The sequence below is a fragment of the Venturia canescens genome, chromosome 2, assembly GCF_019457755.1.
Source record: "Venturia canescens isolate UGA chromosome 2, ASM1945775v1, whole genome shotgun sequence".
NCBI lineage: Eukaryota > Metazoa > Arthropoda > Insecta > Hymenoptera > Ichneumonidae > Venturia > Venturia canescens.
In genome coordinates this window covers 8,086,904-8,107,444 of record NC_057422.1, presented here as the reverse complement: position 1 = coordinate 8,107,444, position 20,541 = coordinate 8,086,904, and the positions used below count along the sequence as shown (strand labels likewise).

At 38.7% G+C, this 20,541-nt stretch overlaps 5 protein-coding genes across 12 annotated transcripts in view; 2 read left to right on the top strand and 3 right to left on the bottom strand.

The window, feature by feature from the left end:
- The first annotated feature begins 1,488 nt into the window (after positions 1-1,488).
- LOC122407229 (uncharacterized) lies at positions 1,489-5,948 on the top strand. The gene is made up of 4 exons (XM_043413300.1): positions 1,489-1,985; positions 2,798-2,956; positions 3,828-4,224; positions 5,517-5,948. The coding sequence occupies exons 1-4, from the start codon at positions 1,614-1,616 to the stop codon at positions 5,672-5,674; spliced, it is 1,086 nt and encodes a 361-aa protein (XP_043269235.1). The 5' UTR covers positions 1,489-1,613; the 3' UTR covers positions 5,675-5,948.
- A 515-nt stretch (positions 5,949-6,463) lies between these two features.
- On the top strand, positions 6,464-10,507 carry LOC122407230 (uncharacterized). The gene is made up of 5 exons (XM_043413301.1): positions 6,464-7,273; positions 8,712-8,932; positions 9,316-9,388; positions 9,644-9,730; positions 10,171-10,507. Exons 1-5 carry the CDS (start codon positions 7,041-7,043, stop codon positions 10,352-10,354), a joined length of 798 nt encoding a protein of 265 aa, XP_043269236.1. The 5' UTR covers positions 6,464-7,040; the 3' UTR covers positions 10,355-10,507.
- On the bottom strand, positions 10,447-12,561 carry LOC122407228 (importin subunit alpha). The gene is made up of 5 exons (XM_043413299.1): positions 12,304-12,561; positions 11,936-12,196; positions 11,414-11,808; positions 10,985-11,183; positions 10,447-10,819 (listed from the first exon to the last, which is right to left on the bottom strand). Exons 2-5 carry the CDS (start codon positions 12,182-12,184, stop codon positions 10,559-10,561), a joined length of 1,104 nt encoding a protein of 367 aa, XP_043269234.1. The 5' UTR covers positions 12,185-12,196; positions 12,304-12,561; the 3' UTR covers positions 10,447-10,558.
- Positions 12,562-12,745: 184 nt separating this feature from the next.
- hdm (hold'em) lies at positions 12,746-17,228 on the bottom strand. Its single transcript, XM_043413296.1, has 8 exons — positions 16,555-17,228; positions 16,150-16,278; positions 15,744-16,012; positions 15,143-15,365; positions 14,904-15,017; positions 13,544-13,709; positions 13,134-13,341; positions 12,746-13,027 (listed from the first exon to the last, which is right to left on the bottom strand). Exons 1-8 carry the CDS (start codon positions 16,670-16,672, stop codon positions 12,830-12,832), a joined length of 1,425 nt encoding a protein of 474 aa, XP_043269231.1. The 5' UTR covers positions 16,673-17,228; the 3' UTR covers positions 12,746-12,829.
- Positions 17,229-17,439: 211 nt separating this feature from the next.
- Arms (Ankyrin repeat-rich membrane spanning) overlaps positions 17,440-20,541 on the bottom strand; it is a 33,801-nt gene continuing 30,699 nt past the window's right edge. For all 8 annotated transcript variants that reach the window (XM_043413274.1, XM_043413275.1, XM_043413281.1 and 5 more), the window contains one exon: positions 17,440-19,497. In XM_043413274.1, coding sequence (XP_043269209.1) covers positions 18,710-19,497 — 788 coding nt within the window. In that variant the 3' untranslated portion in view covers positions 17,440-18,709. The remainder of the gene's footprint in view (positions 19,498-20,541) is intronic.

Below are 20,541 nucleotides of genomic sequence, written 5' to 3'. Positions count from 1 at the left end.
TATTTTTTCTTATCATTTTCATTCTTCAGTATCAAACTAACCTCAAAACTCTATAAATCAACTATAAAAACAATAACCTCTAAACAATTTACAAGCGAAATCATCCGTCCAAATGATCGCAGCTGTAAAATAACCTCAAAATTTACATCCAGTACAATGATCGAAAACAAAAACTCTATTTTTAGCATTCGTCCAAAATGATTCACTCGTTTTTACTCTAGAGAAAGATAAATGACAAACAATTCATATTTCGTTCGGTTTCGTTGTTTTTTTATAAAAAAAAAAAAAGTTCCAAATGATCGGTGAATTTTTGGTATTTCGAATCGTAATTAGAATTAAGACTGTAAAACCGTGTAACCAGGAGATAGAAAAAAACGCGAAATCGTATTCGAAGGGAGGGGACGGAGAGAATCGTCGCAGTGGCAGTTCCATTGAAAACCGTTAATTTGACATTTTTTTTCGCGAACTACTTTTTATCGTAGACAGAAGAGTTGAGTTCTCCGGCGCGGTAAGCTTCATGCTTTCCTTCAGTTTCAAAACAATTTTCAATAACATTGAAAAAGTTTTTTTTGCCATTATTTTTACTCCCAAACTGTAGCGAATAAGTAAAAAAGCTGAGTAAACGTTTTATGAATAAATGTTATAAAATGAAATAAAAAATGTTGAACAAAGAAACTTGTTTAACTTTCGTACCATAAAATTGGGATAATTTCTCCCATAGAAATGGATAATAAAATTCATTTTGACAGTAAAATGTAAGAATTTTTTTTCCCCCAATAATAATTTAATTCCTCGTGTCTACGGATTCCTGAATTTCGATGCAAAACAAATGAATGGAAAACTGAGGTATTGTTGCGATCGTGAAAGAAAGAGGTCAACGAATGGCGCCAGCTTTGGGCCATGTCTTTGCTGTGGCCCAGCGTGTTATTTTTATTTGAAAATATACGAAGATAGAAGAAAGGACCGAGGTAAGTGGCAGTTTACGCGAAACTTCTCAGCTTGTACGTCAAAGTTGTTTTTCTTTTAATCATCGCGTCGCATCGTATGAACAAAGTCACGATCCCGCGAGGATACGAAAAAATAATGACGAAACGTCAGTCGCGTTCTGTCATTCTCGGCATAACCCCGAGAAATTATAATCGCCTTATCGCTCAACGACGATCGCTTTTGTGCACGGAAGCAGATTATTATTTATCGTTTTTCGACAGCTTCGTTACGTAAATCTCGGAATTTTCATAGTCACAACGCTGACGAGCATCCGCAATTTTTTTGTCCGAACGATCGAATCGCCGATAAATTAGCGATTCAATCATTTTTCGAATTGCTTCGCCAGCAATTGAGCTCCTGACTCATTTATTGAAAACGTAAAAGAAAGCTGTTTTTATTTCAATTTTTTTTACATTTGGATTTCGAAATAGAATCCCGAGTTGAGAGAATTTTGCACAAAAATAAGTTCCCAAAGTCCGAGCGAATGGCGAGTTCGACTGTAAAAAAGTTGAGCAAAGCGCCTAGAAAAAATTGAGTTTTCGAATAAGTAAAAACAGCGATAACTGGGAGGTTAAAAATATAAAAATTGGCATCAGGACAGCGAGAAGATTGGGCTCCCGCGTAGGATGGAGGGCGATCGGAACGATCATCGACCAGCACAGAAATCTGACGAGAGTGAGACATTGGATTACGAGTGCGAGCAGGGCGCGAGGCTCTCTCGCCCGGACGCGGACTCGTCGCCGACAACCGCGGCCAGCGACGAAGAGCTCGCGTGCTCCCTCTACGTTTCGCGTGCCCCGAACAGCTGTCAGACGAATCGAGCCAACGAATTGTCACGAACGAATTTGGAGAACGCGATTCGCGCCTCGGCTCCGCTCGCAGACTGGCAAGTTTCCGAAACCTCGTGCGGCCTCATTGCTGCTTTCGCCCGCGAAACCGATGCCGAAAAATTGCTCCAGCGCGGCGACCTCGCACGTGTTTTCCAGGGACCGGTCCAAGTACGTGCATCGCATCACGCGACCCTTTACATTCGAAGCGTTTATCAAACCGGAAGTTCCATTCGAATTGAAATATCGGCTCAATCAAAACGCCCGAAAGTTGCTTGGGAAGAGAATTTCATGATTTTATTCCACTGACTTTCAAAACGTAACCAATTGTCGTTTTTAAGGAGGGTGGCTACCGACAATACAATGTTGCCATGCTAAACCATGTTAAATAGATTAAAAATTTCAAAATGATAAGAATTTAATAAAATTTGGTGAACATATTCTTTAGGGCCAAATTTGACAGTACAAATTTTTTAAGATTTTTCTTCTGTACAGTTATCGAGTAATTAATCACTAAAGTTCAAGTGTATAAGCATAGCGTTTCCATATATATAGGTATACATTCCGGGCATAAGAAATCTGCTTTAATCCGTAATTACTCGATAACTAAGCAGAAGAAAATTTTGAAAAAAATTGTGTCTTCGCACTTGATGTTGAAGAACATTATCACCAAATTTGATCAATTTCTTATCAATTTGACGAACGTAGCCACCCTCCTTAAGAGTTTTATCTTGCCCGATGAATTTTTCTATCTCATGGCGAATGCCCGTACAACGAAGCGGGGCTTTCTATCGACGAGGAGGTCTTGCGACACTCGCGTCTTCGGAGTAATCAGAACGATCCAACAATAGAGATATTTGACCTCGTTCCCTCCGGATTCAAATGTCCTACTGTACTTTGACGCGCGAACGCTTCCTCCCCCCTCCCCCGCTCGCTCGCTTTTCTCCTTTCTTTTTAATCTCAAGAATCTTGATGGTGCACAGGTGGCTCGTTTTTCTGCGCGAGATTCTCGATACCGACAGGCCGTTTTATTGCGCGATGTGCCTTGGGCCATTCCCTTGCAAGATCTAAGCTCGGCTTTCGCCAAGCAGGGCATTGCGACCGGAAGCATCGAACGGTTGCGACAATATGTTCGTGTGGAGGTAAGACTTTGCTCGATTCTTTCTATATTCGGCACGGACCACTGACAGGAAATAAAAAACGGAGGAAAATGAAACGGTCAAATCGACGAATTTTACACTCACGACGCTCAACACTGTCAAGGTCGTGAGAGGCGTGTCGGGGAAACCGGGGCAAAACGGGGCGGTACAAAAATTACGGCATTTCTTTTTATCCATTTTTTTCCAAAAATAAAAATTTTTGATTTTTTTCACAAATGAAGTTCTTCTTGTTTTTTTCCTAAAATCAAAATTTGGTGATTTTTTTCAATTTTTTTCCGAAAATGAAATTTTTTTATTTTTTTCCCAAAATGAAAATTTGTTATTTTTATCAATTTTTTTTCTGAAAATGAAAATTTTTGATTTTTCTTATTTTTCTTTCGTAAAATCGAAATTTGGTATTTTTTTTTCCGAAAATGAAAATTTTTGATTTTTCCCCACGAATGAAATTTTCTTATTTTTTTATCAATTTTTTTTCCGAAATCGAAAATGTTTGTTTTTTCCGTTATTTCCAAAAATGAATATTTTCAATTCGTTTCCTAAAACGAAATTATTTTTCCTTATTTTTTTCCAAAAATGAAAAAAAATTTGCAAATTCTTTAGTATAGCCCGTTTCGTCCCAGAATGAACGCTCGTTTTAAAATCTGAAAACTGCTAGAAACGACACTAACTTAGTTGAAAGTAAGAAATAAACAAAGTCGCAAATTTCGATTGACTGAGCAATCGAATTCGAAAGAAAATTCGCGTTGATTTCGACGATTCTGATGTTTCGCGATGACGAACCATCTTATAAGAGGAGCTTCCCCAATATCGATTTGCCTCTCAGCTCGAACGTTTCATTGATTAAATCGAAAAGATCCTGGAGGCGGACCATTACGAGATCGTTCTGCGGCAAGGTTTGGACTTCTTCGGTGCCGCGAGGTTCAGTGCGGTTCCGGAGCGTTGGTGGCGGGGTGGTGGCAACGGCGGAATGACGAACGGCAGTGGCACAAGTTGCGGAAACGCTGCTCCAAATCAAGCTGGGTTACCAGGTGCTGTGATAGGGAACTGCAACCTCGCTGAATCCTCGTCGTACGGGCAGCAAGGCGACGGCGTTCTCCAGTGCTACCGTTGCCAAGGCTTCTGGCACGTTGCAGCCAACTGTCGACACTTGCCTCGCTGCGTGCGTTGCGGCGAGCCTCACAGCGTCGAATTCTGTCCGAGGCCTCGGAACAGCCCCATTTGCTGTCATTGCTCCGGTCCCCATCACGCAGGTACCTTGTCACCTTCATTTTTTCACATCCAACATTCGTCCTCGTTTCTGGCGCTTTTTCAGGCTTTCTTGACGACCGAGCGCGTCTTTCGAACCTGTCTTGCAAATGCTCGTCGCTCTCGATCGAATTATCCGAAACGAAAATTCGAATCGATCAGCAGCAACTTTGCGAATCGGCTGATCCAGGGCGAGACCATTTTGCTTCCTCGTCGAGGAAGCTTTGTGACGATGAACATTTTTTTTCCAGTTTTCAATGTCAATGTGCTCAATATGTCCCAAAACATCGAAAAATCGAAAATTCTTCAGTGCTATGGCCATTTTGCAGTGCTGCAAAATTCAAACGCTTATAACTCGGAAACGGTTCGAGATAATACAGGGCTGCCGTTTTGCACAGATGTTAATCTATACAAGCTCTTCGTTCTCTAACAATTTTGTCAGAATTTGTAAAAAAATTACGAATCTGACGTTTTAAAATTTTCATAAAAAGGGTGTCGACGCTCTAACTTTCGAATATTTTAAGATTTATTAATCATTTTTTTCTGTGTAAATAGACTATCATAATAGGAAGGTTGGCATTGAATTTGGGAAATATCGGTTGAGCGGTTTAAATTTTATGACATTTTGAATTTTACGAAAATATGAGTTTTTCAAAAACTCGTCTAACCGCTTGAATTTTTGGAAATTTTGTAAGATATCGTGTATAAGTCTGTACTTCCTCTATACTTTCCAGCAAAATTGTCTGAATTATTTAATTTCAATGTAAATAGAAAAACGATGAAAATCGAAAGTTGAAAACTGTTTTTTTTTCTGATGGCTCGTCATTTAGTTTTTTCTTATGAATTTAAACAAAGAGATAGATTAAAGTTCGTAAAAGAACGTAACGAAAATACATCATTTCCTTGTATAGAAAAAAAATGCTGCAAATTAAAATTTACAAATTGTTTTCACTTTCTCAAACTAATTCGTCGACTTTTACTAACGAGCAGAACTGCGCGGTCTCGGTATTCTTCACATTTCCGAAAAATTTGTCCACATTCCGAAATCTCACATATTTTTGTTCATTTTTTTCAAGGAAATTCCATTTTGTTTTTGAGTTTGACGTTTAAATTCCCAGGGAAATCGACCATTCGGAGATTCTTCGTCGGTTCCTCGAACGTCCGTTTCAATAATTCACGTATGAACCGATTCAATGACGTCATCGAAAGAGGAGCGCTGGAAAAGGCACCTGAAACTGAAACAAAAGCGCACAAAACTATCGAACTTTGGAGTATTCTCAAAAATTTAATGTTACAGGCTTCCGTCAGTGTCCGGTGAGGCTTCAATTGTTGAACGCGACGCCAATCAGCATCACATTGAGCACTGCGAATCGTGCCGGATCTCAATACCCGCCTAATCCTACGAGCAAGCAGAACGCTTCGCAGGGTCAACAGTCACTGAAGCCCAATCATTAAAGAGTCATTTCCGAGGTCGTGGTCGACAGTTGCAACAAAATTTCCCGGTGAAGAATATATTTGAAAAATATATTCGTTGGAGGGCATTTTTTCGAAAATTTTTTTCGTTTTTTCCTCGTTCCTACGAGCGTAAAGTTTTTTCTAACCAAACCGATCGACTGTTTGTACGAAAGTCTGTGATATTTTTTCGAACGGAATAAAAAAGTTGATTTTATCGAAATGCTTCGAGGTCGATAGAAATTTAATATTTGTCCGGATAAAAAATATTTCGCCTGACCGTTCCGTGCTGCCAAGCTAAAGTGAAAACTCGTGTAAAGCGATTTTAAAAACTGAATAATAAGAGCGCGTTGATATGAAATTGAGGCGTAATTTACATTGCGCAACTAAATACGACGTCGGCTTGCATCGATATTCAACGATTTCAACATTTCAAATGCACAGATAAACTATTTTCACATTTTATTTAAAACCGTCTCCCGATTCCGGGCCTGTTCGAGGCACGTTCAACGCGAACAAAACCCAAAGTAATCGTGTGGCCGACTTTTTTGTCTTTCTCTTCCGTCTCCCGTTCTCCGCTCGAGCAGCCAGCCTGCCGGCGAACGTTCCACTTTCCTATAGTCCCCACCTTCGGAAATGTGGGCCCCCGACACTCCGCGGGACCGGTCGCGGCGATATCGCAAGCCCCTCGAGTTCCCACTCCGCGTGCTACCACCTCCGGCGAGCGAATGTCCCCCTCTCGATTCTTCAGATCTCGCAGGCCATTAAAATTCATTGTTTTTCGAATCGATCGATTATTCGGTGCGCCCGGTCGAAAAGGTTGCTTCGCGGCTCGGACCAGGGAACCAGGGCTTGGTAATGATCGATAGATCCAACGCTCGTTAGCTCCTTCATTAACTTATCGGTGTATATAAATTCGAATAGAGATACGAAACGACACGAGTTCGAGGCCGAATTTCTCGGCACATTTTCGGGACGAACGTGCCTCAATCGTGCTCCAAAATTCGTTGGTCTCAATACGATCTCGTTCTTTCTCGACGTCGGTGCTCGCACGAGCTTCCATTTATCGTCCCGCAAAGAGCAATTGTTTAACGAAGCCTTAAATTTTCGCTAATCATGAACAACGACGATACTCCGAGCTGAGTGGGGCGAGGGTCGATAGAAAATCGAAGAGAGGCTCGAGCGACTATGAGGAGCAAGGAAACCCGGAGCACATCGGACGCCGAACGAAAAATGCTTTCGCGGGGAACCTTTACACCTGCCTTCTCACTCGACGTGAAAGAATCGCTCGAGCAGTAGGAGCTGGCGCGTCAACACCGTTGACGTTCGATTATCCGAGCCCCGGAGCCTCGCCGCAGTCGATTAGGACATGAGGACCTCGACGCATGCGGTCCTCGTGATCCTCGGGACGATCCTCACCGCCAGCACTCAACAGCCTTTCATTCTTCGCAGTAATTACAAAGGACTCAACGGTGTTTTACCCAGTGCACAAATATTCGCCTCCGGATTAAATCGCGCTGTTTATTTTCACGAGCAAGCCGTTGCCGTTGTCGATTTCAAACGGAATAATGAAATTCACAACTGTGATATCGTCGAAGGATAGTGAGTAGCTTTTGTCCGCTTTTTATTCGCCCTCCTGCCTCGAGAGCTCGGGAAAACTATCAATTTTTCAGGCAGCGTCTTCGGGTCGAAATATCTGAAACAATTTGTGTCTGAAGTTCGTTCGAATATTCGTAAAATCTCGAGAAAACATTTTTGGAAAGAGGACACTCACCTGGAAACAGTTTCGTATTTAAAATCTTTTGCATTTCGAAATATGCCAAAAATGATTTTTTTCGATATTGTCTGTGCTATTTTATTGCTCATTGCTTACCAATCTTCACACGATTCGCGCATCACGAACGACTCGGTGAACTCTTCTGTTGCATAACAACTGCTTGTTCAACAGTAATTTCATTAAACGTGGGGCTTGAGGATTTTTCGATGGGATCGACACCTCCAAAAGTCAATGCCCGTTACTAAGCTTTGTGAAATATTTTTTTTCCATCACTGTCTCCTAATACTTTTGAAAATTTTCACAAACCTTCAAGACCGTTCAATGACAAGAACAATTTCGAATGTTCGTTCAATTTTTTCTGCTAATTCGATACAAAATTCGTTTATTGAAGCCACAATCCTCGAATATTTGCTTTGCGACGAAGTTGTAAGATTGGAAACTTTCAAGCTTTTTAAGATGATGATTAATAGGTTTAGAGCAAATAAATAAATTCATATTATTTCCGGTTATGAAGATTTAACGTTCGTTCGTGCCATTTGGAGCTCGACGAGAAAAAAACGAGAGTGCCAAAGAACGTCGGAGATAGTTGGAAAAATTATAGCCTCGTTCATCAATCATCCGGATTCTCTTCCATTTTTCCCACTTTTTCATGCCTGCCATTGACTCGGAGCTCAATTCCTCGACCAGGTTGCTAGAAATGTAAAAATTACGTTAATATTTCTGGTTAAGAGTACATTCAATGGTAATTTAAAAATTGAGATGAAAGTGTAAATTCGAAAATTAGCTATTCAGGATTCATTAAAACAAGATTCTATCATGGATAAATATTTATCGAAATTGGAAAAAAATCTCATCGTTGCGAAGCCTAGCACGTAATCATTTTCTTCTTGGTCGAAGTCACGAGACCTTTCGCTCGATGTTGGTCACTGCGAGCTCGTGAGAAGATTTCACCGCCGAGACCATGCAGTAACTTGATAGACAAGTTGTAAAAATGACGTTAAAAGAAACCTCGATTCATTTATTCCTTTCAGTGAACATGGAATTATAATCATTGAAATATAATAATTTGATAAGTAAATGGTGGTTCAACGCACTCAATACTGAAATGCCGAATGTTTAAAAAATATGAAATTTTTTGTAAATAAATTATTGCGAGTCAAAGTTTGAACGAAAATGATTTTTAGTGGTCGAGTTGTGTCCAACCTCCGCAGTGTCAAAATTCGGTTTATTTGAAACTTTCTATTTTGATTTTTTTATTTGCAGCGAGCCTAAGGAGATTCAAGAAATTTTGCGAAATTTGTCGGCATCGTTGAGACCAACGGAGGTTTCTTTTGACCAAATGACTAGTTTGATGTACCGTTGCGAAGAATTTGACAGGTTGCAACCGAGGCTTTCAGGGCAAAGTGCCACAGCGAAGGGTACATTTGAAAAAGCGAATGAGTTCGGAGCGAACGCTCTGAATTTGCTGTCTGGGATTTTGCCAGGTTTGCATTATTTCGTTTACGAATTTTGTTTGTCCTCACAATCGTTCGTGCGCGTGATTTTTTACTCGGAGGGTTATCAAAATGGGAGACGTTTACTCCAAATTCGATGGACCAAGTGCAATTTCATGGTCTCATAAATATTTACCACTTTTATCATAACTACACTTTATAATTCTCGTTTTTGGAAAATTTCATTCTCGACAAATAAACTGGCTCGATTGATTACGCAAAGTTTTCGAAATTTGTCCGAACCGTTTCTTTCCGGTACTCGTGTAGCTCTCAAATCGATCAATTATTTTCCCGGTACTTTGCTCCGTCTCTTGAGCCATCACGAAACAGTTGAACTTCAAAATTGGAGTAAAAAAATGACCACTTTTTTCAAGGGACCAAGTGGTGTGGGACTGGTGACGTAGCGCAAGATTATCACGATTTGGGACCGGAAGTAGAAATCGACAGGTAAGAGAGAAAAATCTTTAAACGTATTTAATCCTTAGAGTCGATAGTTACCCTGACGACCCTCGACGGTGATCGAAAATGGACAAATTTCCACTCCGTTTACGGAGGGCCGATCGACTCTAAGACATTTGACGTCACTTCCGGTTTGCGTCGATCGACCGTCCCGCTCAGAGGGTCGAGAAGAAGCCGGAGTTGCTATTCATTTTCGACGGAAAACCTTCGAAGTTTCGTTCATATCCTCACTGATGATTCCAGATGCTGTCGAACCCACGATTTATGCCCTGTCAAAATTCGGGCTCATCGCACCCGGTACAATCTCACGAATTATTCATTATACAGCAAGTGAGTTATAACGTTATTCGAAGTTTCATTTGAGTAGAAATTCTTCGAAATAAGCCAATTTTCCAAAAAATTTCCCAATCTCGAATGGAGCAGGGCCTTTCGATTTTCGACCTTGCCAGGTCGAAATTTTTTTTTCAATTTTGTCGTCACAACCCTGTACGTCTAGAAATCGATGTTTTGTTCACTGCCACCTCAAAGTATTGAATCAAATTTAACGTTGAATTCACATTAAAATGTTTTCCATGTACAAACGATGGCAATTTTCATGAGGAAAATTTCGAGTTCGAGAAAATAAACGAACTCGTGATCAAAGTCGACGATGAGCTGTGGCCAGCAAATCTCGAATATGCTTCAGTTTCCCCAACCGCATTAGGGATTGAAGAAAAGCACGAATTTCCAAACATCACGGGCTGATGGTTGTATTTTCTTTTGTTCCCGAGGTCTCACTGCGCTTGTGACATTGCTCTTCACCAGTGCCTGAAAAACGTCGCAAGTCCAACAGCAAAACTAATGGGAACTTTGTACTTCAATGTCGCTAAGGTTCAGTGCGTCGACGACGTGCCGAGTCGCATTCATCATGGCACATCTCAGAAAAGGTTCTCGTCAACGGGACTGACGTTTTGAAGTCTGATGAAGTAAAAACAATAGTTAAGGCGTATTGTACAGTGATGAAATTAAGGCCGTGAAACTTCATTGACGTTTCGACGATTGTTGCATAGTTTGTATCGTTTTTTGTATTTATACAAATAATAAATAATTATACTAATCGTTTGTAAATTAGAAATTTTTTACATCACTCAGAGTTAAATAATCGCTTGGAAGCCAAGGTCAACTGACGAAGTGCTTCAATGAATTCATCAAGGGAATCAATCGCTCTCGGACCTCAGCACGAATTTCTGGTTGCACGTGATCATAAAAATTGCCAAAGACCCAAAACGATTCCATTTTCACGTGATTCTCAGATTTAGAGAGCAGTTTATCGAAAAATGTTGCAATATCTTGATTATTTCTTGAATTGATGAAAATTTTAGCCGCTCTTCCCGTTGACTCGGTTATTGTATTCCCCAAAAGTCTGATTCCCGGTGCCAACTGCAAAAAAACAGTGATCAAATCGCTATTCAAATCGACATTAAATAATAATGATGGAGAAATACAAATTGAAAAGTGCTCGAACAAACTATTGTCCAATGTGATATCAGACATCTGACTATTTTCATGAGACGTAAGCGCAAAACATTTTTGAATTGTCATCACCATCTCATCGTTTGATGTTGCTTCTGAATCCATCACAATTTCCCATACGATTTTCAAAACTATTTCCAATACGGACATCAGTGCGTTATGAGACTCTTTTCTGGATGACAACAAAGCTAAAATCCACAGGTTTTCCTTGTCATGAGAAAAATGATTTAGGCGAATCAGCGCTGTACTCAAATCCGTGACTTCTGAACCACTGTGAAATAAAAACATAATTGCATGGAAAATGATGGACACAAAGTTGAATGATGGACACCTTGGGGAATCGGATTGCCTCCAAGAAAAGTTAGAAATAACGACTGATGAAAAAATTTAAGAGAATTATTGATCCTAAAGTTTGATGGAATAATTTTCATATTTATTGGGAAAAAGAGCTAAAATGACCGGAATAACTGGAAAGCAGACGCACAATTTATGAATACTCACCTTATAACATCGTGTCCCGAATACAGGCAAAATTTGAGCGCATAAATGGTTGATTGTAAAACGGATTCTTCGCAATTGTTGATAAGGGATATCAATGCTTGGTAGCAACCTTGAGCATACAGGAACTCAAAGGCAGTTTTGCTACCGGCACAGAGATTCCCAATAGTCCATGCACAAACTTCCAGCAGAGGATAATTCAGACTATAAAGTTCTGCAACAAGATGAGGTCCGGCGTACTTTGCCAAAAATATACAAACTTGTGGGTTGGCCAAAGCGATATTGCAACAACAACTTGCAGCAATTAATTGTACAGCTGGATTTGCACCAGTTAAATCACGCATCAATGCATCCAGCACATTATTTGCTTGGAGGAAACTCTTGACGTTGGCTTCATTCTGGTGAAATAACAAAGTTCACTTTGAAAATTATCGATAAATGTTTGTATTTCGTATCGGTTTTCCATGTAAAAAATAACAAAATGAATTTTTTATGCTTCATATTCGTTGAGAGTTAGCAACAAACCTGAATCAAGGAGTTCTGAAGCAAGAGATAATCTTTCCTCGAGAGAGCACCTCTTTCAAGCTGTTTTGCTTTGTCAACAACCTCTTTGGTGCTTAAATAAAATTCTTCTCCATTTATTCCACCAAGAGCTGACCGTTTTTTCCTCCATAACAAAGCACGATTACTTTTTCTTTCTTCATTCAAAACCAATCGCGACTGACTTCGTATAACCTCCAATGTTTCGTTGTTTACGAACACTGAGTCTGACATATTTTCGTACAGCTTTCGGGCGTACAATCAGTGAACATAACAATTATGAAATTAACCTAATTTTGCAAAATTCCAGTTCACTTTTTCGTGTAAGAAAACAGTACGCAAATTGAGGTTACCTGCTGGTTTTTAGAAATTTTCTCAACGTTCTCGATTGCAGTTAAATCATCACCTTACAATAAACGCTATTTCCATGAAATGACACAAACTTCACATTTTCAACGATAAATAACGATATTTACAGACAAATATTCGGGAAAGTACGAAATTCCGTTCTCTTCCCATGACTCTCTCATGGAGCACTCACGTGGACTAGCTAGACGGTGTGGATTTGATTTTCAGTTTCGTCCACCGGTCCAACGAGTACAACGGCACGAACAGTACGAACTTATGAATGAATCAGCTGTTCGAACAGCTGGCCATACGAAGAAGCGGAATCCCCCTCGAACTGCATTGTTTGATGGCGAATTATAATTATGACGCATCGATTTAAAAAAACCATTCAATAGTAAATAAAACGAGTTGGATATTTTTTGAAAAATTACGCGTTGTCACACAGCGTTAATAAACAAGGATCGATATTTATTTATGGAAAATATAACCAAAGGAAATAAAAAAGTAAAATTGTACATTTTTTCGATTCTATTATTCGAAAGGTGGGAATCTTTCGTCGTCTTCGTTGTCCGTTTCGACGACTTCGCCATCGCGAATGCGTTTTATCGCTAAAATGTTGTAAAGAGCACGAGGAAAAGTCTGCGTCGGGCCCAAAACCTGAAGACGCACGTCGCACTTTTCCAAGCAGAGTTTCCACTTGAGTTCGCCACGCTCCGGCAGAGTCATTTTCTTCGAAAAATAAAATAAATTATAAAAACATAATAATCGAATGGTTCAGAAAAAAACTTATTTGCACAAATATGATGGAATTTTTTTTCTTTCACACTTTACATACCGCGAAATCCGAAGCCGTACAATTGAGAGCTCGTTCGGCGGCCGGCCCGGTCAATCGACATCCGATTAAATATCCAGTGTCGTCTTTTAGATTGAGTTTAAGATAAAGATTGCTGACGTTCATTGGCTCACGGCGACCGTTCCCCGAAGGACATTCAAGGTTCATACACGAATCGTTTCCCTCGGCGACCACTCTTTTGCAAAGTGCGCTAAAAAAATTTCATCCAAATTTTCCAAATAATTATATTTTTCGTTTGCATTTGTTGCTGTTTTCCAATTGTAAAATTCCTGGACATTTTTACTGTCAGATTTTTCGGATATCGTGAATTTTTTTTCTTTTTTCTATTTTAATTTATTGATAAATATTTAATCACAATTAAATAATTAATCATTTTTTATTCTGTGTCTGACCATCTGGTTATCAGGGCACCTGTATTCACGATACTTTCCATGTTAATTTCAGTCACGAATGCGTAAAGAATTGTTACGAATTGAAGCCTTTCGCCTTCTGGAATTGACATATTGTTCAATTTCTCCGATATTTCGCGTATCGTCATCACCGTTTTAACACTTTCGGCTGTAACGAACAATTGACCCGTATAATTACGTCATTTTTTCGTAATGCGATTCAAATGAAAAATCGAGATTTTATAACAACAATAACAAAAGAGAAAAAATTTTAAAAATTTTTCGAAATTTTGGTTTATCGTTGAAGGATTCTCTGTCAAACCGGCTACTTTTTTTTCGACCATCTCAGATCTACCCAAAAAGCACTCTATGTGAATTTTTTCATATTTTCAAATTCATAATTTTGGAAAATACCGTTTTTTTTCAAACGAATATATCTCGGAAACTTGAAGTAATTGAAAAAAAATGTTTTCACATAAAAGTTGTAGTTTCGTGTTAGCTTTCGAGCGGACGACTCGAAATAATTTTTACGTTCTGGTAACGATGACTTTTTACGAAAAACGGGGAGAATTATTTTTTTATTCCGAAACAGCCATGTTTTTTCGGCTGAAAAAATTACAGAGTTTTCCAATATGTACGACGATATCGCAAAAAAATCGCCAGAGTGGCACGGATCGAGGTTCAAGGGTAAAAAAATGAAATTACACAAATTATTTTTTTCATACCCGGCACCTCGACCCGTATCACTCTGGCAATTTTTTTACGAGATCGTCAAACATACTGAAAGACTGTAATTTTTTCAGTCAAAGAAGACTAGCTATTTTTTAATAAAAAAAAATTAGTTTTTGATTTTATTTTTTTTACCCTAGACCCGCGATCCGTGCCACTCTGGCGATTTTTTTGCGACATCCTCAGACATATTGGAAAACTCGGTAATTTTTTCAGCCGAAAAAACATGGCTGATTCTGAATAAAAAAATAATTCTCCCCTTTTTTCATAAAAAGTCATCGTTACCAGAACGTAAAAATTATTTCGAGTCGTCCGCTCGAAAGCTAACACGAAACTACAACTTTTATGTGAAAACATTTTTTTTCAGTTACTTCAAGTTTCCGAGATAAAACTTGAAAAAAAAACGGTATTTTCTAAAATTATGAATTTAAAAATCTGACAAAATTCACATAGAGTGCTTTTTAGTAGTACTTTGATATAATCAGTTATGAGGTAGATCTGAGATGGTCGAAAAAAAAGTGGCCGGTTTGACAGAGAGCCCCTCCGTTGTTTATTGAATTTTTAAATTTGTTCGAACGAGATTTTTTCGAAGGAAAAAGTAAATCGTGAATAATTTGGACGCCGGGATACTTACGATTCGGCACTAAAAACGGATTACTGGGAAGATGATCCGGCTCGCAATTTATGGACTTTTTCACTTCGATGGTTTCCGGCAGATCCGGATTTTCTGTTATCAACGTTTTTCGGACTATTGAAAAAACATTTTATCAATATTTTTTATTATCTCGTATGAAAATAGACTTCGAGAATGCGGTTGACTTTGATTTGGGAATCACTGAAAATTCAAAGTTTCATTCAGTCCGTCATACGAACCTAACGAGATAACCGATTTTTTCTTGTAAGCGTCATAACCAATAAAAGCGTCAGCGATGAAAAGAACGGTATCTTTAGGTTGCCATACTTCCGAAAGCTTCACCCATTCTTTGTCCCAAAGTTTGAAGGACACCGACTTCTGGGTAGAGCCATCGGCTACCTCGAAGTCACGACAAACAAATGACCTCGCGTCTTTTGTGATGATATCTCGAGACTCGCTGACCTTGAAAGTGTCAACAAACCACTCGTGTCATTCGCTATTCCGTATTTTCACCGAGGCTTGTCGAGAGTTCAATTTCAAAGCTTGTTCGAAATAATACAACTTCGAAATGAAGTTCAAAATGTTTTTCATTTTATCATTACGTTGATGAATATTTGTCAGAAATCAACAGAACAACCATTTTACAGTATTTGGAAAAAAAAAAACAGAAAATGTTCGAAACTCTCGAGTCGAACATGGCGTCAAAGTTGCTTGAACACGCGCGGAGCCGGGTCGACGCATATTCGCAATCACTTGAAAAAATAGAATTTTTCCGAACGAAAATCACACTTTATTTTCGCGGTTAGGTTAAAAAAATACTGGAAGGAAATCAAGACTCACGAAGGTGACGACGACCAATAAATTGACGTATTGATTTTGCAGAGTTTCAATCACATCGAGAATGCTTTTGAGCGTTCGCAATTCGGAGGTTGCTTTTGTCGGAATCCGCAATAAGCGCTTGTAACGGTTTTTGTCGGGACTGTCGTGTGATTGGATGAGAGCGGAATGTTCGTTTACGCTGAGAGTGTAAGGGCTCGATACCGAGGGACAGAAATTTTCATTCCGATCGTTTTCCTTCCGCAACATTACTTTGGCACTTATGATTTCCACTGGGAGCGTTTGCGTGTGTAAAGTAAATAATGATTAGATTTTTTTTCATTTTCGTGAATATTCAATAAGGAAATTTTTTTCGTATGTTTCAATAAAAATGTGACCGTAAAACTAGCATTTTTCGAAATGTACTGACCGACGCTTCCGATGTGAAAAGTACTGGTGAGTCGATCGATGAAATCGACGCTTCCCCAAGCAGTTACATTAATGAAATCTTTTTCCGAATCACGAAGTGTGAAAGTCCACACTCCGCGAATGCCTCGCGCTGAAAAAAAGCAGTAAAAAAAGTAAAGTGGTGTGAGGTTGAAAAATCGGGAGGGTGTAGCATCTCGACACTGGGTAACTTCCCACTGCATTGTTTGTGTGCATATATCATATAGTCAAGAGACGCGGTATAGCGGCTCGACGCCAGGTATATAGTAGATATACGCGAACAATGCGGTGGGAAGTTGCCCGGTGGCGAGTTGCTACCCTCCCGAAAAATCCAGTTGGTCATATTTTTCGTCTGATCCCCAAACGTCTAATTTTTACTTTTACGTACATTGAACGGTCTCGAACGTTTTTGAGTTTTGGCTGTTTATAATAACACCGATTATGATCGAATTTTGAGTATTTGGCCGTATTGAATTCAACGTCTGGCGACAGACGCCCGCAGACATGACGGAATATTTGATCTGTCGATGTTTTCAAACCGATTCCAACTCTAACTGCTATTTTTCTTACTATAATTATTGACAGCACTGATCCAAAAAACTATTCCTTTTACGCTCTTCCAATTATTTGGATATCTTCGATGCGCGCTCCGTAAGTTTCTCGGTGGTTTCTCGTATACTCGTCATTTCATTGGGCCATTGGGCGCTTGCGCCATCTTCATTTATAAAAAAAAAGCGCCAAATCAGATAATATACGGGTGATTGAACGCTTTTCGAACATTTTCTTACGAATGTTCAGATGCAAAAATTAATTTTTCGCATTTCTACTATGCTTACTGTACAGTACCAGTAATTTTTTTGATAAATTTCTCCAGTTTTTAGTGTTTTACATTGCTTCGCTTGACCATTGTTTTCATGATTTCCAGTATAAATGCCAATGTACCGGTCTGTTTGTTTTGCACATTCGCTCCGAAATCTCAACTCATATTGCAAGTTACGTTTAAATGTAATTAATTAGAGAAGTGTTACCATCAAAATTTCGTTCTTCGATGTTTTTGTTTCGTTTTTGTGTTTCTAAGAAATCTTAAAAAATAGAACTCTGTGTTATATCAACAATTGGAAAAAAAAAAACGGATTCGGCGAGCACGTTTTGAGGTTATATGCCGATTATTAAAGAAGCTATTGCTTCTAAAAAAAATATGGTATCAAAAAAACTCTTTAGGATAAAGGGGTTTACATGAGAAATACGAGAAGCCAGAGACCAACACACTCTATTCGATGAAATCGATGGCTTTTATTTTATTTTAAGGCACGCCAATTTTTATTGTGATACAATAGTATCACAAAATTCCATCATCTTACGCAATGCTCATGACAAAATGAACTTACAAGGTAAATTCACATAGTACGAATATATATACATATAATATGTACATATATAGTATACAACAATGCAAAGAAATTTGTAAATTCGCAATTCTTAGTTAGGCACGCTCTTCTTAGTTACAATAATTCGTGCAAAATTAAATTGTGTTTTTATTGCTTAAACTTCTACGATCACTGAAAAAATTTGCTATTAACTAATTTGCGACAAAATACAATCCTTCACTGTTTAAACTTGAACTGTTGTGTGAATATTAATGGAAAAAGATAAAAAAAAAAGAAAGTTGATAAAAAAATATGGCTCGATTTGACTCTTTCTTTATTTTTCGTTCACATTTGCCTACTTCAAATGTAATTTGAAAAATGTTGAGTTATTTTGCGCGATACTCCGATAAGACGAGTCAACGCAGGATCAAATGGAAAGTGCATTTGTCTCCTTTTCAGTTCTTATTTTTCGTCTCGTCTTAATTCATAAAGCACCTGAAACAATAATTATTTACACGGCCGTTAACGCAGATTTATATAATACAATTCTCGAGGCAGAAAACTTTGCACCAATTCTTATTGCTTTTCAATTTCGTCGAGCAACAGCATACAAAGTGAGAAGAGAAACGAGCAAACATTATCAATGCTTATCTCATTCTACAAGTTTCCAAATGATGAAAGCTGACACATATTTTCCTAAAACCATGGTGAAAAAAAAATAACAATGACCAAAAAATTGTGACTAAAATCACTTAATACGTACGAATTTTTGACAAAAATATTTTCATAGATCTTCGTTTCAAATTCACTGTCACTCGCTTTCTTTTTATCGCTTTTAGATAAGTTTGTATTGGAAAAGAATGAAGAAAGAACTCCAAGAGGCCTGAAAATTGGTGTCAGGTGTTTTTCCTGATATAACGTACTCGAAAAGAATTGCGTTGGCTCCAGAAACTCGTAGAGCCACGTGTACGTGTTAATACGTATATTTTAAAGCCACAAAAATATATGCGTATATATATAATGTCGTGTTTTATCTTATCTAATCTCGATGGCATTGTCAGCCAGCTCGTTAAATGCGTCTTTTATACATTCGTCAATAAAGAAATGTTTATCTCGTTGATTTTCTTTCAGTTCGAGGTGATTGTGAGAAGGGGAAAGAAAAAATATGCTTCAAATCTACACGGGAGTTTCTGGATTTTCCCAGTCTTCGGCGTTTTGTCGTGAGAGAGCACATTCGTTGGGATCTTCGCGTACGACGAGGCTAACTGTATCGTAAAAATCCAAATGGATGGATCTTTCACCGCCTTGTGGAGCACTTCGATTAGAAATGGGTGAAAAATCGCTGGTTTCTTCGTGACTTGGACCGTGGGCGAAAACACTATCGGAGTGCGAATGGGATGGCGTTGAAATTTCGGAAACGAGAGGAGTCGATTCATCGTCGTCTTCGTCACTGAACTCGCAACATTTTGAAGTTGAATTTTTCGTCGCCGCGTTGAAGCGTTCCTTTAATTTTGCTAATTTTTCCATACTCTTTGTTGATCCAGGTGGCACGGAACTGGAAAATTCGTCCCCAATCGACGTCGGAATCGAACGCCCAACATTCAGAGGTTCCGGGGCGTTTACTTTGTTCGGAACTGAGGTATAATCGTCCGTTGATTTTGAACGATACGCTGGTCTCGGTGACGGCGGTGGTGACACGAGGAGCGACGTCGGTCTTGCGCCAACGCTGTTCAATCGCTTTTTAGGTAAGCGCACCGTGTGAGAATAATTCGATCTCGTACTACGCTGCGACGTCACACTTCGCTGCGAATTCGTTCGGCGTAATTCCGTCACCGAATTCAACGAACTGTCGTCCGAGTCTTCCGGCTCGTCATGCACTGGAACCCAATGATAAATCGGCGATGATTGTAATAAAACGTAGTCCGTGTCCGGGGCTGTGCTGCTGTGAGATCTCGAACGTTCGCCTAAAACAAATTTCATCATTCCATTAGCTTTGTATCGTTCGTTATTATAATCATTTCCTTATCAAGATTTTTCTCTATTATTTCATATTTTATGTGCAAACCAAAAATGATTGTTCAGTCGTACAAAACAAGTTCTGAAAGACTCGAACAATTTCGGCCCTTCATTATGTTTCAAACGGTTTCATAATGATCAAAAGAAGATTTAAAAAACATGGTTTTTGAGATGAAAGTGTTTAAAAAAAGGGTAAAGGAATGCGAGTCTGGGAGACCCAGATGGATTCACAGAGGATTCATCGCGTTCGACTCGATCGTGAACTTTTATGGGTGTTCAAACTCTGCACTATTTTCATGTCGACTAAATGTCAAATCTTGCGAAATTGCACGTTTTTGTTGCAACGGAATACCAGGTTGTCAAAAAATAACCATAAACAGAAAGAGAAATCGCTTCAATTTTGCACGAACCTCGAAGCTGCGATGAAAAAGCACTAAATGTCTCAAACGGCTGGAATTATTTCTTAGTTCGATAAGCGTCAAATTGATTCGCAAACTAAATGATTTAACAATGATTACAATATACTATGAAAAAAATGAACAAAATTGCAGTCGCTCGGTTATTGAAAACTAAGTTGCAAAATTCGAATGTATATTTGAAATTATTTCAATAGCAGAAACTTTTCTGAAATAAAAAGAACAACCATCAACGAACTAAGAGTAACTACGCAACAAAAATCAATGAGTTTGTATATTTTCCAATCATTTTCATTGAAGAACGAGATTTTGCTCATCCCTGCATCGACGAAAATATCTCTAGAATGAGTTCTCATAGTCACAACGATGCTGCCCTGACATCGGTAAGACTGAACAAAAATGAAAGCATAGAAGAATTTTTAACTTTTTTTTTGTTTTTTGCATTCATTCACAACGATGACGAACATGCATAAACGAATACAAATAATATTGCAACTACAGCTGGCATATTCGTGATGAATAAATGAAATACAATCATCGTAATGCAGTAATATATATATTTATATTTTTTCCCCT

Bases quoted from the DNA above. Each gene is read 5' to 3' on its own strand.
- LOC122407229 (XM_043413300.1), top strand. From the start codon at position 1,614: ATGGAGGGCGATCGGAACGATCATCGACCAGCACAGAAATCTGACGAG. The intron at 2,957-3,827 runs GTAAGACTTTGC...TAAATCGAAAAG, and splicing joins GACAATATGTTCGTGTGGAG to ATCCTGGAGGCGGACCATTA. The intron at 4,225-5,516 runs GTACCTTGTCAC...TTAATGTTACAG, and splicing joins CTCCGGTCCCCATCACGCAG to GCTTCCGTCAGTGTCCGGTG.
- LOC122407230 (XM_043413301.1), top strand. From the start codon at position 7,041: ATGAGGACCTCGACGCATGCGGTCCTCGTGATCCTCGGGACGATCCTC. The intron at 7,274-8,711 runs GTGAGTAGCTTT...TTTTATTTGCAG, and splicing joins TGTGATATCGTCGAAGGATA to CGAGCCTAAGGAGATTCAAG. The intron at 9,389-9,643 runs GTAAGAGAGAAA...TGATGATTCCAG, and splicing joins CCGGAAGTAGAAATCGACAG to ATGCTGTCGAACCCACGATT.
- LOC122407228 (XM_043413299.1), bottom strand. From the start codon at position 12,184: ATGTCAGACTCAGTGTTCGTAAACAACGAAACATTGGAGGTTATACGA. The intron at 11,184-11,413 runs GTGAGTATTCAT...TTTATTTCACAG, and splicing joins TCGGGACACGATGTTATAAG to TGGTTCAGAAGTCACGGATT. The intron at 10,820-10,984 runs GTGATGACAATT...GTTTTTTTGCAG, and splicing joins CAACATCAAACGATGAGATG to TTGGCACCGGGAATCAGACT.
- hdm (XM_043413296.1), bottom strand. From the start codon at position 16,672: ATGTCTGCGGGCGTCTGTCGCCAGACGTTGAATTCAATACGGCCAAAT. The intron at 16,279-16,554 runs GTACGTAAAAGT...GCTTTTTTTCAG, and splicing joins AACGTTCGAGACCGTTCAAT to CGCGAGGCATTCGCGGAGTG. The intron at 15,366-15,743 runs GTGAGTCTTGAT...GACACTTTCAAG, and splicing joins TATTGGTCGTCGTCACCTTC to GTCAGCGAGTCTCGAGATAT.